General features: G+C 43.2%; 2 protein-coding genes and 1 long non-coding RNA gene across 3 annotated transcripts in view; all 3 read left to right on the top strand.

Moving 5' to 3' along the window:
* LOC311121464 (NLR family CARD domain-containing protein 3-like) overlaps positions 1-16,528 on the top strand; it is a gene marked incomplete at both ends in the record, with an annotated part of 68,729 nt that extends 52,201 nt beyond the window's left edge. Inside the window, 4 exons of the mRNA XM_084195954.1 lie at positions 6,636-6,809; positions 10,978-11,151; positions 13,256-13,429; positions 16,294-16,528. Of these exons, the coding sequence (XP_084052080.1) occupies positions 6,636-6,809; positions 10,978-11,151; positions 13,256-13,429; positions 16,294-16,528 (757 nt within the window). The remainder of the gene's footprint in view (positions 1-6,635; positions 6,810-10,977; positions 11,152-13,255; positions 13,430-16,293) is intronic.
* LOC311121467 lies at positions 3,344-4,002 on the top strand. Its single transcript, XR_014612284.1, has 3 exons — positions 3,344-3,415; positions 3,692-3,776; positions 3,906-4,002. It is a non-coding gene; the product is annotated as an uncharacterized lncRNA (long non-coding RNA).
* Positions 16,529-17,946: 1,418 nt separating the features above from the next.
* Positions 17,947-19,882, top strand: LOC311121466 (stonustoxin subunit beta-like). The gene is made up of 2 exons (XM_084195956.1): positions 17,947-18,013; positions 18,454-19,882. Exons 1-2 carry the CDS (start codon positions 17,992-17,994, stop codon positions 18,975-18,977), a joined length of 546 nt encoding a protein of 181 aa, XP_084052082.1. The 5' UTR covers positions 17,947-17,991; the 3' UTR covers positions 18,978-19,882.
* The last annotated feature ends 402 nt before the right edge of the window (positions 19,883-20,284 follow it).

A 20,284-nucleotide genomic window follows, 5' to 3' on the forward strand; every position in this document is an offset into this window, starting at 1 on the left:
AGTGGTGGGTAGTGTATGGGGCTTTGGAGACAAAACGGATGGCACTGTGATAGACTACATCCAATTTGCTGAGTAGAGTGTTGGAGGCTATTTTGTAAATGACATCGCCGAAGTCATGGATCGGTAGGATATTCAGTTTTACGAGGGCATGTTTGGCAGCATGAGTGAAGGAGGCTTTGTTGCGAAATAGGAAGCCGATTCTAGATTTAACTTTGGATTGGAGATTCTTTATGTGAGTCTGGAAGTTGATTTTACAGTCTAACCAGACACCTAGGTATTTGTAGTTGTCCACATACTCTAGGTCAGACCCGTCGAGAGTGGTGATTCTAGTCGGGTGGGCGGGTGCCAGCAGCGTTCGATTGAAAAGCATGCATTTAGTTTTACTAGTGTTTAAGAGCAGTTGGAGGCTACTGAAGGATTGTTGTATGGCATTGAAGCTCGTTTGGAGGTTTGTTAACACAGTGTCCAATGAAGGGCCAGATGTATACAAAATGGTGTCGTCTGCGTAGAGGTGGATCTGAGAGTCACCAGCAGCAAGAGCAACATCATTGATATACACGGAGAAAAGTGTCGGCCCAAGAATTGAACCCTGTGGCACCCCCATAGAGACTGCCATAGGTCCAGACAACGGGCCCTCCGATTTGACACACTGAACTCTATCTGAGAAGTAGTTGGTGAACCAGGTATATCCTTACTAAAGTAGTAATTACTCATAATTGCAAAATATGACATTTTCTAGTTCATTTTACCACTTACAACCATAAAATAACCATTTATAGTATAACAAACAATGAAACTGACATAAACCAAAAACACCATACTATATATATACAGTGGGGAGAACAAGTATTTGATACACTGCCGATTTTGCAGGTTTTCCTACTTACAAAGCATGTAGAGGTATGTAATTTTTATCATAGGTACACTTCAACTGTGAGAGACGGGATCTAAAACAAAAATCCAGAAAATCACATTGTATGATTTTTAAGTAATTAATTTGCATTTTATTGCATGACATAAGTATTTGATACATCAGAAAAGCAGAACTTAATATTTGGTACAGAAACCTTTGTTTGCAATTACAGTGATCATACGTTTCCTGTAGGTCTTGACCAGGTTTGCACACACTGCAGCAGGGATTTTGGCCCACTTTCTCCAGATCCTTCAGGTTTCGGGGCTGTCGCTGGGAAGTACGGACATTCAGCTCCCTCCAAAGATTTTCTATTGAGTTTAGGTCTGGAGACTCGCTAGGCCACTCCAGGACCTTGAGATGCTTCTTACGGAGCCATTCCTTAGTTTCCCTGGCTGTGTGTTTCAGGTCAATGTCATGCTGGAAGACCCAGCCACGACCCATCTTCAATGCTCTTACTGAGGGACGGAGGTTGTTGGCCAAGATCTCGCAATATATGGCCCCATCCATCCTTCCCTCAATACGGTGCAGTCGTCCTGTCCCCTTTGCAGAAAAGCATCCCCAAAGAATAATGTTTCCACCTCCATGCTTCATGGTTGGGATGGTGTTCTTGGGGTTGTACTCATCCTTCTTCTTCCTCCAAACACGGCGAGTGGAGTTTAGACCAAAAAGCTATATTTTTGTCTCATCAGACCACATGACCTTCTCTCATTCCTCCTCTGGATCATCCAGATGGTCATTGGCAAACTTCAGACGGGCCTGGACATGCGCTGTCTTGAGTAGGGGGACCTTGCGTGCGCTGCAGGATTTTAATCCATGACGGCGTAGTGTGTTACTAATGGTTTTCTTTGAGACTGTGGTCCCAGCTCTCTTCAGGTCATTGCCCAGGTCCTGCCGTGTAGTTCTGGGCTGATCCCTCTACTTCCTCATGATCATTGATGCCCCACGAGGTGAGATCTTGCATGGAGCCCCAGACCGAGGGTGATTGACCGTCATCTTGAACTTCTTCCATTTTCTAATAATTGCGCCAACAGTTGTTGCCTTCTCACCAAGCTGCTTGCCTATTATCATGTAGCCCATCCCAGCCTTGTGCAGGTCTACAATTTTATCCCTGATGTCCTTACACAGCTCTCTGGTCTAGGCCATTGTGGAGAGGTTGGAGTCTGTTTGATTGAGTGTGTGGACAGGTGTCTTTTATACAGGTAACGAGTTCAAACAGGTGCAGTTAATACAGGTAATGAATGGAGAACAGGAGGGCTTCTTAAAGAAAAACTAACAGGTCTGTGAGAGCCGGAATTCTTACTGGTTGGTAGGTGATCAAATACTTATGTCATGCAATAAAATGCAAATTAATTACTTAAAAATCATACAATGTGATTTTCTGGATTTTTGTTTTAGATTCCGTCTCTCACAGTTGAAGTGTACCTATGATAAAAATTACAGACCTCTACATGCTCTGTAAGTAGGAAAACCTGCAAAATCGGCAGTGTATCAAATACTTGTTCTCCCCACTGTATATATACTATATATAACTATATATATATACTATTTATTTAGATGGGTGACATTATCTGCCAAAGTAATACCACTGTAGATAAAGAAGAGCTCTCCAGTAGGTGAACCAAAACATTCAAAAGCCATTTTCTCAAAATTGAGGTTACAAGTTTATCATCTTTCAATGCAGAATTACTTTCCCATTGTTCCTCAATTGTAGTGTATGATATACCTTTTTCTAGCTGAGTCTGTACTTTTATCCAATGTAAAAAACACAATTTCAAATTTTGCTACATAAGACCGAATCGAGCCGGTCGGTCACATTTTACTGTGTAAAACCTAGCAGTACTACTTATTTATCTGAGAGTGAGGCATATATATATATTATAACTGTGTAAAACCTAGCAGTACTACTTATTTATCTGAGTGAGGCAGATATATTATTACTGTGTAAAACCTAGCAGTACTACTTATTTCTCTGAGAGTGAGGAAGATATATTATTACTGTGTAAAACCTAGCAATACTAATTATTTCTCTGAGAGTGAGGCAGATATATATTATTACTGTGTAAAACCTAGCAGTACTACTTATTTCTCTGAGATTGAGGCAGATATGTAGCATTATGCAAAAAAAACATGATTATTTGTCTCTCTGAAATGAAACCATCAAGTGATAGATTTTAAACAAATACATGTCTGTCATTGAACAACCCCATGCCATGATTAGATGGTGAAAAAACACACCAATCTCTTTCATAATTTCTTTAAACAATAAAAGCTAATTTACGAACATTTCTGAAAATGGATATATAGCGTTTTGGACTAAAACTCTTGTTTCCCCATCTGAACTCAGAGTAGATGAGAGACGTAATGTTTGTCTCTATTGTGTTGAAGTCTAATCAAGCAGGAGAGACCAGCCTCCCCTGTACCCAGCTGTGTGTCCATGAAGAGTGACAAGTCTATGGCTGAACCTATATATTTTAGAGAGGGAGACTTTTCTAGTGAACAAAGGTAAGAAGAACTCATGGGTCATGGTCAGTGAGTTAAACAACACTGTCTCTAGTCATTTCTCCTCTCCCATTTTACCATTTATTTTTGTTGTTTTCATAATCCATAGGCTAATTATTTTTTTCCATTTTCATAGTCCTGAATCAATATTAAACTAACACAACATTCCCTCCCTGTGTGTGTGTGTGTGTGTGTGTGTGTGTGTGTGTGTGTGTGTGTGTGTGTGTGTGTGTGTGTACTCCCTGGATGAGGAGATGTAATCTCATGTTTTGTCCACAGAAACCAACAGGAGAGATCAGAGTCAGAGATTCTCAGTGGTCAGTCTTCCCAGAGTCATCAAACAGACCTGGCCTCCATATTCAGTGTATGTGGTCCTGTTATGTACATTTGTTTTTGTTTACCTCAAGTAAAGTTGTTCTGTCAATCATTCATTCATGTGTCAATGAGAAAGCATTTAGTCTCTTGCTTAACTGATTTACTTGATTTATTTCAGTTGCTTGAAGAGAATATTATGACATTTGTGAAGAACGAGCTGAAGATGTTCAAGAGGATTCTTAGTCCAGAACTCCCAGAAGGCTTTGAGAGTCAGAAGCAGGATAAGGAAGTGGTGGATGCTGAAGATGAGAAGCAGGAGAGCAGTGCCAGAGAGGGGGCTCTGAAGATCACACTGCACGTCCTGAGGAAAATGAACCAGAAGGAGCTTGCTGACACACTGGAGAAAAGTAAGAGCTGTCTGCCTCATGTTGAATGCTGTTTTAGAACATTTAAAAGCTGTAGCTAAAGTACAGCTAAAGTAGCTGTGTAACTCAATGATATTGTAGCAGCCTTAACACAACACCTAGTGAACCTCACCAAGTAGCAGCAGGGATGTGTTGTGTTGATTAATTGAGAGAGAGAAGAGAGAGAGAGAGAGAGAGAGAGAGAGAGAGAGAGAGAGAGAGAGAGAGCGAGAGAGAGAGAGAGAGAACCAATAATACTATAATCAGTCACACCAGTCTGTAATGCATTATGAAAACATTTACACATTTATACAGTCAGTTAAGATAAAAAAATATTTTTATCAAAAACGTTATAACAGTCCTACAATACTGTAGGCAATAAAACAGACATGATATTAATATCCTCTGTGTTATTTCTTCATTCAGATGAGCTTGCTGTGATTTGCCAACGTGAACTCAAATCTAATCTAAAGAAGAAGTTTCAATGTGTATTTGAGGGAATCGCTAAACAAGGAAACCCAATACTTCTCAATAAGATCTACACAGAGCTCTACATCACAGAGGGTGGAACAGGAGAGGTCAATAATGAACATGAGCTGAGACAGATTGAGACAACAACCAGGAAGCAAGCAAGACCAGAGACTGCAATCAAATGTAACGACATCTTCAAACCCTTAACTGGACAAGACAAACTTATCAGAACTGTGCTGACAAAGGGAGTCGCTGGCATTGGAAAAACAGTCTCTGTGCAGAAGTTCATTCTGGACTGGGCTGAAGGAAAAGCAAATCAGGATGTCCAATTTGTATTTTCATTCCCTTTCCGGGAGCTGAATTTGATGAAAATGGAAAAACACACTTTCATTGAACTTCTCAATCACTTCTCAAAGGAAACCAAAGAATCAAGAATCTCCAACTACGACAAGTACAATGTTTTGTTCATCTTTGATGGTCTGGATGAGTGCCGACTGCCCCTAGACTTCCAGAAGAACAAGATCTGTTGTGACGTCACAGAGTCAACCTCAGTGGATGTTCTGCTGACAAATCTCATCAAGGGAAATCTGCTTCCCTCTGCTCTCCTCTGGATAACTACCCGACCTGCAGCAGCCAATAAGATCCCTTCAGGGTGTGTTGACCAGGTGACAGAGGTACGAGGGTTCAATGACCCACAGAAGGAGGAGTACTTCAGGAAGAGATTCAGTGATGAGGATCTGGCCAACATAATCATCTCACACATAAAGACATCAAGGAGCCTCCACATCATGTGCCACATTCCAGTCTTCTGTTGGATTTCTGCAACAGTCCTTGAACACATGTTGAAACATAAGAGAGAAGAGATGCCCAAGACTCTGACTGAGATGTACTCACACCTTGTGGAGTTTCATACCAAACAGAATAATGAAAAGTATCTTGGGAAAGAAGAGACAGGTCCACACTGGAATAAAGAGAGCATTCTGTCACTGGGAAAACTGGCTTTTCAACAGCTTGTTGACGGCAATCTGATTTTCTATGAAAAAGACCTGAAAAAGGCTGGCATTGATGTCAATGAAGCCTCAGTGTACTCAGGATTGTGCACACAGCTCTTTAAAGATGAATGTGTGCTGTACCAGGACAAGGTGTACTGCTTCGTGCATCTGAGCATTCAGGAGTTTCTGGCTGCTGTATATGTGTTCCTCTCATTCATCAACAACAATGAGAATCTAATGGATGAATCTCAATCAACGTCCAGGAACTTTTCTGTGAGGATCAGACACAAGCGTAAAGTTACTGTCTACAAGAGTGCTGTGGATAAAGTCTTACAAAGTGAGACAGGAAACCTGGACCTTTTCCTCCGCTTCCTTCTGGGCCTCTCACTGGAGTCCAATCAGAAGCACTTACGAGGTCTACTGACAACAACAAGAAGCAGCTCACAGAGCCATGAAGAAACAGTCAAGTACATCAAGGAGAAGATCAGGGAGAATCCCTCTCCAGAGAGGTGCATTAATCTGTTCCACTGTCTGAATGAACTGAATGACCATTCTCTAGTGGAGGAGATCCAAAGATACCTGAGATCAGGAAGTCTCTCAGAGGAAGAACTGTCACCTGCACAGTGGTCAGCTCTGGTCTTTGTGTTGCTGACTTCAGAAAAGGAGCTGGATGTGTTTGACCTGAAGAAATACTCCAGATCAGAGGAAGGTCTTCAGAGGCTGCTACCAGTGGTCAAAGCCTCCAGAGCTGCTCTGTGAGTACATAAAATGACATATAAGAACTAATCATCAGGAAGAAATATTAAGTTTAGAGTAAAATATGTATTATAATATGTCTATAATATTATATTGAAAAACATATTGAATAAATGCATAGATTTTCACATTAGTATAACAATATAACCATGCAATTCTAGGAGACGGAAGGTGAATCTATATGTTGTTTGAGAGAATAAACCAAATGCATCTGCCATTGTCCTTCTACACTACTGGTGTTAAATTAACAGTGTGTTTGTGAAATCATGATGATCTCTCTGTCAGGCTGTCAGGCTGTGGAGTCACAGAGGAAGGCTGTGCTTCTCTGGTCTCAGCTCTGAAGTCAAACCCCTCACACCTGAGAGAGCTGGATCTGAGTAACAATGACCTGAAGGATTCAGGAGTGAAGCTGCTCTCTTTTGGACTGGGGAATATCCACTGTAAACTGGAGACTCTGAGGTCAGTATTCCTGTAGTTGGTCAACAAGTGATAATTGTTCACCAGATCCACATGTGTTTACCAGGCACACATAGTCCACACCATATGTGTTTGGACAGTGAAGCTTACAGTTTTACATGTGGCGCTATGCTCCAGCATTTTGGATTTGAGATAAAATGTTTCATATTAGGCAACAATACAGAATGTCACTGTTTATTTGATGTTAATGGTGAGAGGTTAGCATGTTTTGTCTTAGCCTCTGTAACATTCTCACTCATTATTATTCATGATTCAGTCATGATATTGCTCAATCTTGGCATCATCAGGATTACTTTAGTAGTGTTTAGAAACATGTTATCTACTCACTTAGACAGAAAATGACTCAACACCAAAGAATAACAGTGTGGTTTAATATGATTTGACTCTTTGACTCTTTGTCAGTGTGCAGCGGTAGGACGGAGTCAGGCGCAGGACACAGAACTGAGTAAATAACGAACTTTACTCTGAAAAACAACAAATCTAATTTCCACGCAGGGAAACATAACAGCTCACAGCAGTATACAACACCAAACAAAGAACAATCACGCACAAAACCATGAGGGAAGCAGAGGGTTAATTAGGGAAATAATCATAATTCGATGGGAACCAGGTGTGTACAAGACAAAACAAATAGAAAAAGAAACGTAGATCGGTGACGACGACCGCCGATAGCCGCCCGCACAAGGCGGCAGGTAGCTTAGTGGTTAAGAGCGTTGTGCCAGTAACCGAAAGGTTGCTGGTTCTAATCCCCGAGCCAACTAGGTGAAAAATCTGTCGATGTGCCCTTGAGCTAGGCACTTATTCCTAATTGCTCCTGTAAGTCGCTCTGGATAAGAGCGTCTGCTAAATGACAAAAAAATTAAAATAAAAGAAGAGGCACCAACTTCGTCGGAAATCGTGACATTTCCTGTGGCGGGCCTCATGAGAGCCAGTTTCATCATAGCGCTTGATGGTTTTTGCGACTGCACTTGAAGAAACTTTTAACAGTTCTTGAAATGTTCCGTATTGACTGACCTTCATGTCTTAAAGTAATGATGGACTGTTGTTTCTCTTTGCTTATTTGAGCTGTTCTTGCCATAATATGGACTTGGTCTTTTACCAAAAAGGGCTATCTTCTGAATACCCCCCTACCTTGTCACAACACAACGGATTGGCTCAAACGCATTACGAAGGAAATAAATTCCACAAATTACCTTTTAAGAAGGCACACCTGTTAATTGAAATGCATTCCAGGTGACTACCTCATGAAGCTGGTTGAGAGAATGCCAAGAGTGTGCAAAGCTGTCATCAAGGCAAAGGGTGGCTTTTTGAAGAATCTCAAATATAACATATATTTTACTTTGTTTAACACTTATTTGGTTACTACATGATTCCATATGTGTTATTTCATAGTTTTGATGTCTTCACTATTATTCTACAATGTAAAAAGTAGTTTATTTTTTATTTTTATTTTTACAAATTTGAATGAGTAGGTGTGTTCAAACTTTTGACTGATAGTGTATATATACATATATGAATAGATATGGCAGGTTTCAGGACTCTGATGTATCTGAAAAAGTTTAAAAAATATATTTTCACCACCAAAGAATAGCAGTGTGGTTTTAATATGATTTTACTCTTGCAGGCTGTCAGGCTGTCTAGTCACAGAGGAAGGCTTTGACTACATACTGTTGACAATTTTTCATATTAAGCAACAGTATGTAATGTCACCTTTTATTTGAGGTTTTTCATACTTATCTGTTTTAGTGTTTGTCAAGGGGTGCTGAAGGTGGGTGTGGTGCATGAATCAGGCGCAGGACGCAGAGGCTCAGTCCAAAAGACTTTAGTGTAATATTCACGTAAAGAAATAAGCACAATAAGCCCGAAGGCGAATTCACGGCGCACACAGGCGTCAAATAAACGGCGCACTAACATGTGCGAAAAACCTCTCCAAAAACACTGGAGGGAAATACGTAGCTCCAACACGAAAACAGAAGAGCAATCACACACAAAGACAAACACAACCAACGAGAACTAAATAGGACACTAACGAGGACTAACAAGACACAGGTGTACAACATCAAGACAAAACCAAACGAACATGAAACATAGATCGGTGGCAGCTAGTACTCCGGGGACGACGACCGCCGAAGCCTGCCCGAACCAGGAGGAGGAGTAGCCTCGGCCGAAACCGTGACAGTGTTTAGATACGAAAGCACTTTATGTATCTAGTTCTCCCATTTGAAGAAGTCGTAATAATTTGGCCACATTCACTTATATTGTATTAAAGTAGTCATAAGTTTAGTATTTGGTCCCATATTCCTTACCTGCAGTGATTACATCAAGCTTGTGATTCTACAAACTTGTTGAATGCATTTGCAGTTTGTCTTGGTTGTGTTTTAGATGATGTTTTTCCTAATAGAAACTTAATGGTGAACAATGTCCTGTCATTTTGGAGTCACTTCACTTGTATTGTCAGTAAGAATAGAAGATGTTTCTGAACACTTCTACATTAATGTGGATGCTACCATGATTATGAATAATCATGAATGAATCGTGAATGATGATGAATGAGAAAGTTACAGAGGAACAAGGATCATACCCCCTCTGTTATTGGTAATGGTGAGAGGTTAGCATGTTTTGTTGTAGTGTTGGGTTCTATTTTTCTGATAATTGGATCTGTATGTGATGAATAGCTTAGAAGGAATGCATTAATGAGGAGCATAGGTTTGAACTGTACTGATATAAATTGTTTCACATAACAGGCTATGATTCATGTAAGGAACGTTAGGGGAAGGATAGATAAGACTTGTATTTCTCATAGATACGAACACTGCTTCTTTGTGATCTGTGAACCTTCCAAGGACATGGGTACTGCAAAAAAGTGCTGACTCTACAGGTTCAACTTATGCCTGGGGTGGAGTGCCGAGGGGTTGGGACCAACCCGTGCGCCAACGGATTGGCTGATTAAAGTCTAAACCACACTCAGTCCTTTACCCTGATTGGCCAACAGAAGAGGTGGGAACTCTCTGTCAGAGTATTTGAGAAAGTACCTGTAAACAATGGTTTAGTTCTCTGTCTGCCCTGCGTGGTTTTTCAGTGAGCCCGTATACGAACTTTCATACTTATCATACATACATTTTGCATATAATAAATTTAGCTTGGATTGAATATCTCTTGATTATGTTTTCTCTTATTCCAATACCAGATTTGAATTGCGCAATTTCTAACAATAGCCTATGTAACTTTCTCACTCATTATTATTCATGACTCATTCATGATTATTCTTAATCAAGGCATCATCAGGATTAATTTAGTAGTGTTTAGAAACATGTTATCTACGCACTTAGACAGAAAATTACTCCAGTCATCATCCACCATTCAGTTACTATTGGACAAAACATAACCCAAAACACAACCAAAACAAACTGCAAATGCAACCAACGAGTTTACAACCAAATACTAAACTTTTGACTACTTTAATACACTGTAAGTGAATTGGTCAAAATACTTATGACTTCTTCAAATAGGGGGACTAGATACATAAAGTGCTTTCATTTCTAAATGTTGAAACAGATATGTATTAAAAGATCCTCAAATAAAAGGTGACATTATATACTGTCACCTCATATGAAACATTTGATCTCAAATCCAAAATGCTGCGGTATAGAGCCACATTTAAAATGTTAGCTTCACTGTCAAAATAGATATGGTGTGGACTGTATACTCAATACAATCTAAATCTGATACGTCACTGTCTGTCTTTTGACTGATACTGCTTTTTAAACTGGTCTGGTCAGTCTACTCAAATATTTGTACTATAGATTTTTCTCTCTAAAAGCAATATTATGATAATTTCTAATAATGATACATTCATTTATGAATAGATATGGCAGGTTTCAGGACACTGATGTATCTTAATATGTAGAAAAAATATACTGCCACTATTTTCACCACCAAAGAATAGCAGTGTGGTTTAAAATGTGGTCCTCTGTAGCTCAGCTGGTAGAGCACGGCGCTTGTAACGCCAAGGTAGTGGGTTCGATCACCGGGACCACCCATACACACAAAAAATATATATATGTATGCACGCATGACTGTAAGTCGCTTTGGATAAAAGCGTCTGCTAAATGGCATATTATTATTATTAAAATGATATGACTCTTTGCAGGCTGTCAGGCTGTCTAGTCACAGAGGAAGGCTGTGCTTCTCTGGTCTCAGCTCTGAAGTCAAACCCCTCACACCTGAGAGAGCTGGATCTGAGTAACAATGACCTGAAGGATTCAGGAGTGAAGCTGCTCTCTGCTGGACTGGGGAATCCCCACTGTAAACTGGAGACTCTGAGGTCAGTATTCCTGTAGTTGGTCAACAAGTGATAACTGTTCACCAGATCCACATGTGTTAACCAGGCACACATAGTCCACACCATATGTGTTTGGACAGTGAAGCTTACAGTTTTACATTTGGTTCTATACTCCAGCATTTTGCCTTTGAGATAAAACGTTTCATATTAGGTGACATTACAGAATGTCACCTTTTATTTGAGGTTAATGGTTAGAGGTTAGCATGTTTTGTTGTAGCCTCTGTAACTTTCTCATTCATTATTATTCATGATTCATTCATGATTTTTCTTAATCATGTCATCATCAGGATTAATTTAGTAGTGTTTAGAAACATGTTATCTACTCACTTAGACAGAAAATTAAACCAGTCATCATCCACCATTCAGTTACTATTGGGCAAAACATAACCCAAAACACAACGAAAACAAACTGCAAATGCAACCCCAAAACACAAGGAAAACAAACTGCAAATGCAACCAACGAGTTTGGACCAAATACTCAACTTTTGACTAGTTTAATACACTATAAGAATGTCACCTTTTATTTGAGAGTATTCATGCATACCTGTTTTACTGTTTAGATATGAAAGCACTTTATGTAGGTAGTTGTCTCATTTGAAAAATACGTAATTATTTGGACAAATTCATTTAGTCATAAGTTTAGTATTTGGTCCCATATTCCTTACCCACAGTGATTACATCAAGCTTGTGATTCTACAAACTTGTTGAATACATTTGCAGTTTGTCTTGGTTGTGTTTTGGATGATGTTTTTCCCAATAGAAACTGAATGGTGAATAATGTCCTGTCATTTTGGAGTCACTTCACTTGTATTGTCAGTAAGAATAGAAGATATTTCTGAACACTTCTACATTCATGTGGATGCTATCATGATTATGAATAATCATGAATGAATCGTTAATGATGATGAATGAGAAAGTTAGAGAGGAACAAGGATCATACCCCCTCCGTTATTGGTAATGGTGAGAGGTTAGCTTGTTTTGTTGTACATTTACATTTTAGTCATTTAGCAGACGCTCTTATCCAGAGCGACCCACAGTTAGGGAATACATTTTTATTTTTTTGTATACTGGCCCCCCGTGGGAATCGAACCCACAACCCTGGCATTGCAAACGCCATGCTCTATCAACTGAGCTACATCCCTGCCGGCCATTCCCTCCCCTACCCTGGACGACGCTGGGCCAATTGTGCGCCGCCCATGAGTCTCCCGGTCGCGGCCGGCTGCGACAGACCCTGGATTCGAACCAGGATCTCTAGTGGCACAGTTAGCACTGCGATGCAGTGCCTTAGACCACTGCGCCACTCAGGAGACAGTTGTAGCCTCTGTAACTTTCTCACTCATTATTATTCATGATTCATTCATGATTTTTATTAATCATGTCATCATCAGGATTAATTTAGTAGTGTTTAGAAACATGTTATCTACTCACTTAGACAGAAAATTACTCCAGTCATCATCCACCATTCAGTTACTATTGGGCAAAACATAACCCAAAACACAACCAAAACAAACTGCAAATGCAACCAACGAGTTTGGGACCAAATACTATACTTTTGACTACTTTAATACACTATAAGTGAATTGGTCAGAACACTTATGACTTCTTCAAATAGGGGGACTAGATACATAAAGTGCTTTCATTTCTAAATGTTGAAACAGATATGTATGAAAATACCCTCAAATAAAAGGTGACATTATATACTGTCACCTTATATGAAACATTTGATCTCAAATCCAAAATGCTGCGGTATAGAGCCACATTTAAAATGTTAGCTTCACTGTCAAACTAGATATGGTGTGGACTGTATACTCAATACAATCTAAATCTGATACCTCACTGTCTGTCTTTTGACTGATACTGCTTTTTAAACTGCTCTGGTCAGTCTACTCAAATATTTGTACTATACATTTTTCTCTCTACAATCAATATATGATCATTTCTAATAATGAAACATTCATTAATTTATGAATAGATATGTCAGGTTTCAGGACACTGATATATCTGAATATGTTGAAAAAATATACTGCCAATATCTTCACCACCAAAGAATAGCAGTGTGGTTTTAATATGATTTGACTCTTTGCAGGCTGTCAGGCTGTCTAGTCACAGAGGAAGGCTGTGCTTCTCTGGTCTCAGCTCTGAAGTCAAACCCCTCACACCTGAGAGAGCTGGACCTGAGTAACAATGACCTGAAGGATTCAGGAGTGAAGCTGCTCTCTGCTGGACTGGGGAATCCCCACTGTAAACTGGAGACTCTGAGGTCAGTATTCCTGTAGTTGGTCAACAAGTGATAACTGTTCACCAGATCCACATGTGTTTACCAGGCACACATAGTCCACACCATATGTGTTTGGACAGTGAAGCTTACAGTTTTACATTTGGTGCTATGCTCCATCATTTTGGATTTGAGATAGAATGTTTCATATTAGGCAACCGTACAGAAGGTCACCTTTTATTTGAGGGTATTCATACATACCTGTTTTACCCTTTCAGAAATTACTTTATTTATCTAGTGTATTAAAGTAGTCAACAGTCTAGTATTTGGTCCCATGTTCTTTGCCTGCAGTGATTACATCAAGCTTGTGACTACAAACTTGTTGAATGCATTTGCTGTTAGTTGCTACCATGATTATAATAATCATGAATGAACCGTAAATAATGATGTCTGTCTTTTGACTGATACTGCTTTTTAAACTGCTCTGGTCAGTCTACTCAAATATTCGTACTATACATTTTTCTCTCTACACACAATATTATGATTTTTTCTAATAATAATATATATATGGCAGGTTTCAGGACACTGGTATTAATGAAAATGTTGAAAAAATATACTGCCACTATTTTGACCACCAAAGAATAGCAGTGTGGTGTCACACCCTGGCTCTGGGGACTCTATATGTTGAGCCAGGGTGTGTAGATTCTATGTGTTTGTGTTTCTGTGTTTTAGTTCTATGTGTTCTATATCTATGTTGGCCAGAGTGGTTCCCAATCAGAGGCAACGAGTGTCAGCTGTTGCTGGTTGTCTCTGATTGGGAGCCATATTTATACAGGCTGTTTTCCCACAATAGTTGTGGGATCTTGTTCCGTTTGGTTTGTTCCGTGTGGTTTGTTCCGTGTTGGTTGTGTTAAACCTAGGACTTCACGTGTCGTGTTCGTTTGTTTTTTTGTTATTATTATCACTAAAGATAGTAAAGTGTGTTTGTTCATCACGCTGCTCATTGGTCTACTCCGTCTAACGATCGTGACAGAAGATCCCACCATACCAGGACCAAGCAGCGTGTCCAGGAGCAGGCAGCCTGGACGTGGGAGCAGATCTTGGACGGAAAGGGGTCCTGGACCTGGGTGGAAATCCAGGCCGGGATGGATCGCCGTCCATGGAAGGAGACGGTAGAGGCGCGACGGAGAGAGGAGCAACGGCGTCAACAGTGTCGTCGTCGGACGGACGAGAGGCAACCCCCAACATTTTTTAGGGGGGGGGGCACACGGCATGGGCGACGGGGCAGCAGGAGGCAGCTACAGGGCGTATTAGGAGGTTAGGTGAGGAGGCCACCAGGTTAAGGTGGCTATTGGTGCAGAGGGAGCAGGCGTTAGTGGTGCAGAGGGTGGAGCTATTGGAGGCGATTAGGGAGAAGGTGAGAATAGAGGCACGGCGAGAGGAACTGGGTAGGCAGCTGAGGGAGCAGAGGGTTATGACGAAACCCAGTCCCGCTCCTCACACCAAGCAAGTGGTGTGCGTCACCAGTCCGGTCCGGCCCGTTCCTGCTCCCCGCACTAAGTTAATGGTGCGCGTCGCCAGTCCGGCCCGGCCTGTTCCTGCTCCACGCACCAAGCCTACGGTGCGCGTCGCCAGCCCGGCCCGGCCTGTTCCTGCCACTCGCACCAAGCCTACGGTGCGCGTCGCCAGCCCGGCCAGGCCTGTTCCTGCCACTCGCACCAAGCCTACGGTGCGCGTCGCCAGCCCGGCCCGGCCTGTTCCTGCCACTCGCACCAAGCCTACGGTGCGTGTCGCCAGCCCGGCCCGGCCTGTTCCTGCCACTCGCACCAAGCCTACGGTGCGCGTCGCCAGCCCGGCCCGGCCTGTTCCTGCCACTCGCACCAAGCCTACGGTGCGCGTCGCCAGCCCGGCCCGGCCTGTTCCTGCCACTCGCACCAAGCCTACGGTGCGCGTCGCCAGCCCGGCCCGGCCTGTTCCTGCCACTCGCACCAAGCCAGGGGTGCGAGTCGTCAGCCCGGTAAGGCCCGTTCCTGCTCCACGCACCAAGCCAGGGGTGCGCATCGTCAGCCCGGTCCGGCCCGTTCCTGCTCCACGCACCAAGCCAGGGGTGCGCATCGTCAGCCCGGTCCGGCCCGTTGCTGCTCCACGCACCAAGGCTGGGGTGCGCATCGTCAGCCCGGTCCGGCCCGTTCCTGCTCCACGCACCAAGCCAGGGGTGCGCGTCGTCAGTCCGGCACAACCCGTGCCTGGGTCACCGGTGCCTGGTCAGGTACCGGTCAGCTGCTCCACACCGGAGCTTAAGCAATCCGCTCCTACGATGTCCAGTCCAGCTCCAGCCAGCAGGGCCAGACCGGACCAGGGGCGCTACGGGGGGATTATTGGAGGGTGGTGGGCAAGCCCGGAGCCGGAACCGCCACCGAGGAGGAATGCCCACCCAGCCCTCCCCTGTTTGGTTTATCTGGAGGCGCGGTCGCAGTCCGCGCCTTTGGGGGGGGGGGTACTGTCACACCCTGGCTCTGGGGACTCTATATGTTGAGCCAGGGTGTGTAGATTCTATGTGTTTGTGTTTCTGTGTTTTAGTTCTATGTGTTCTATATCTATGTTGGCCAGAGTGGTTCCCAATCAGAGGCAACGAGTGTCAGCTGTTGCTGGTTGTCTCTGATTGGGAGCCATATTTATACAGGCTGTTTTCCCACAATAGTTGTGGGATCTTGTTCCGTTTGGTTTGTGCCGTTTGGTTTGTTCCGTGTTGGTTGTGTTAAACCTAGGACTTCACGTGTCGTTTTCGTTTGTTGTTTTGTTATTATTATCACTAAAGATAATAAAGTATGTTTGTTCATCACGCTGCGCCTTGGTCTACTCCGTCTAACGATCGTGACGTGGTTTTAATATGATTTGACTCTTTGCAGGCTGTCAGGCTGTCTAGTCACAGAGGAAGGCTGTGCTTCTCTGGCCTCAGCTCTGAAGTCAAACCCCTCACACCTGAGAGAGCTGGACCTGAGCTACAATCACCCAGGAGACTCAGGAGTCAGACTGCTCTCTGCTGGACTGGAGGATCCACACTGCAGACTGGAGAAACTCAAGTATGTAGAGGGTTTATGTCAATGTTCATATCAGACATGTTGGAGTTATCAGGCTAGTTAAGACAAACATTCTGACCACCACTTGGACTAAGTTATAAGAAAGACTGTGTGTGTGTGTGTGTGTGTGTGTCTGTGTGTGTGTGTGTGTGTGTGTGTGTGTCCTGTGTGTGTGCGTGTCCAGTGTGTGTGTGTGTCCAATATGTGTGTGTGTCCGGTGTGTGTCCAGTGTGTGTGGGTGTGTGTCCAGTGTGTGTGTGTCCAGTGTGTGTGTGTCCTGTGTGTGTGTCGTGTGTTGTGTGTTTGTGTGTGTTTGTCCAGTGTGTGTCTGTGTGTGTGTGTGCACGTGTATAAGTACACACAATGGACACACACACACACACTGGACACACATACACACCGGACACACACACACACACTGTAAACACACACACTGGACACATACACACAAAGGACGCACACACACACACAAAGGACGCACACACACACACACACACTGGACAAACACACACACTGGACACACATACACACTCACACTGGACACAAACGCACACACACTAGACACACACACACACACTGGACACACACACACACACTAGACAAACACACACACACACACACTGGACACACACACACACTGGACACACACACACACACTAGACACACACACACACACTAAACATACACACACACACAATGGACACACATACACACACTGGACAAACACACACACACACACACTGGACACACACGCACACACACACACACGGGACACACACACACACACACACTCGACACACACCGGACACACACACAAACACAAACACACACTGGACACACACACAAACATACACAAACTGGACACACACTGGACACACACTGGACACACACAAACACAAAGATTTACACACACTGGACATACACTGGACAAACATACACACTAGACACACACACATACACTAGACACACATACTCACACACACTGGACACACAAACACAAACACTGGACACACACATACATTGGACACACACATACACTAGACACACACACACACACTAGACATACACACACACTGGACACACACACTGGACACACACACACACAGGACACACACACACACTGGACAAACAAACACACACACACACACACTGGACACACACACACACTGGACACACACACACACATACTGGGCACACACACACACACACACTTGACATACACACACACACTGGACAGACACACACACACACACACACACTTGACACACACCGGACACACACACACACACTCACTGGACACACACAAACAGTGGACACACACACACACACACACACTTGGACAAATGTATATACTGACTGTTTGTGTGTGTGTGTGTGTGTGTGTGTGTGTGTGTGTGTGTGTGTGTGTGTGTGTGTGTGTGTGTGTGTGTGTGTGTGTGTGTGTTTGTGTGAGTTCAAGTGTATCTCTCAATGACTGTCTGTTCTTGTGCTTACCGCTACAGTGTGGAACATGGTGGAGAGAACACAATGAAACCTGGACTTAGAAAATGTGAGTGTTGACTGCTGTGAAGAATATGACTAAGAATACGTCTTAATTCAAGTGAAGTCAAAGTCAAAGACCACCTACATTACTTACTTGGTCATATTAAATATCAGCTGTAGTTCTACAGAAGCACAAATCAGGGACACCAAAGTGTACTAAGAGTTGCTTTGACAATTTGTGTGTCTGTGTCTGTGTGTGTGTGTGTGTGTGTGTGTGTGTGTGTTTGTGTTTTCATGCTTGTTCAGGATGTGTGTAATTAATGGGAATTAGTGTGTTTTATATTACCATACAGTATAACATATGAGCATTGAACAAATCTCAAGTTACCTTAACTTCTCCTTTTGATACCTAGAAACATCTACATTAAAATAATTAGTGAAAAGTGAGTTAACATTCTAATGTGAATGATGATGATTTCTAATATTGTGTCTGGTTTTATCCATCAGATGTCTGTGATCTCACACTGGACCCAAACACAGTAAACAGACTCCTCTCTCTGTCTGAGGAGAACAGAAAGGTGACATGTAGGAGAGAGGAGCAGCCGCATCCTGATCACCCAGAGAGATTTGAGGACTGGGAACAGGTGCTGTGTAGAGAGGGTCTGACTGGGCGCTGTTACTGTGAGGTAGAGTGGAGTGGGAGAGGGGCTGTTATAGGAGTGGCATATAAAGGAATCAGCAGGAGAGGAAGTGGTCATGACTGTTGTCTTGGATACAATGACAAGTCCTGGAATCTGCTCTGCTCTGACAACAGTTACTATGCCTGTCACAATAATAAGTCCACTACCATAGACGTCCCCTCCTCCAGCTCCCACAGAGTAGGAGTGTATCTGGACTGGCCAGCCGGCACTCTGTCCTTCTACAGAGTCTCCTCTGACACACTGACCCACCTGTACACATTCTACACCACATTCACTGAGCCCCTCTATCCAGGGTTTGGGGTTTATGGTGACTCCTCAGTGTCCCTGTAAATAATAACCATGGTAACACTGACACACACACACTAAACACACACACACACACTGCACACACTGCACACACACACACACAAACACACTGGACTCACACACGCACACTGGATACACACACACACACACTGGACACACACATACTGGACACACACACACACACACACACTGGACTCACACACCCTGGATACACACACACACACTGGACACACACACACACTGGACACACACACGCACACTGGATACACACACACACACACACACACTGGACACACACACGCACACTGGATACACACACTGAACACACACACACACACACACACACACTGGACACACACACGCACACTGGATACACACACTGAACAAACACACACTGGAGACACACACACACACACACACACTGAACACACACACACTGGACACGCACACTGAACACACACACTGGACACACACACACACACACACACACTGAACACACATACACTGAACACACACAACAACAACACACACACATACACACACACACTGGACACACACATACACACTGCACACAAACACACTGTGGATACACAGACACACACTAGACACACCCACACTGGACACAAACACACACTGGACACACACACTGGATACACACACACACACACACACACACACACACACACACACACACACACTGGACACAGACACACACACACTGGACACAAACACACACACTGGACACACACACACAGGACACACACACACACAAAGGACACACACACACTGGACACACACACACACTGGACACACACAGACTGGACACACACACACACTGGACACACACACACACACACACTGGACACAAACACACACACACTGGACACACACACACAGGACACACACACACACACACTGGATAAACACACACACACACACACTGGACACATAAAAACACACACACACACACACACACTGGACACACACACACACACACACACACACACTGAACACACACACACACACACACACACTGAACACGTATACACACACACACTTGACACACACACACACATACACACACTGGATTCACACACATACATACACATTGGACACACACACACTGAACACACACACACTGAACACACACTGAACACACACACTGAAAACACACACACACACTGAACACACACACACTGAACACACACACTGGGCACACACACACTGAACACACACACACACACACTGGACACACACACACATGACACACACATACACACACACACACTGGACACACACACACACAATGGACACACACATACACACTGCAC

Source organism: Coregonus lavaretus (genome assembly GCF_964263955.1).
Source record: "Coregonus lavaretus genome assembly, contig: HAP1_SCAFFOLD_2409, whole genome shotgun sequence".
Taxonomy (NCBI): Eukaryota; Metazoa; Chordata; class Actinopteri; order Salmoniformes; family Salmonidae; genus Coregonus; species Coregonus lavaretus.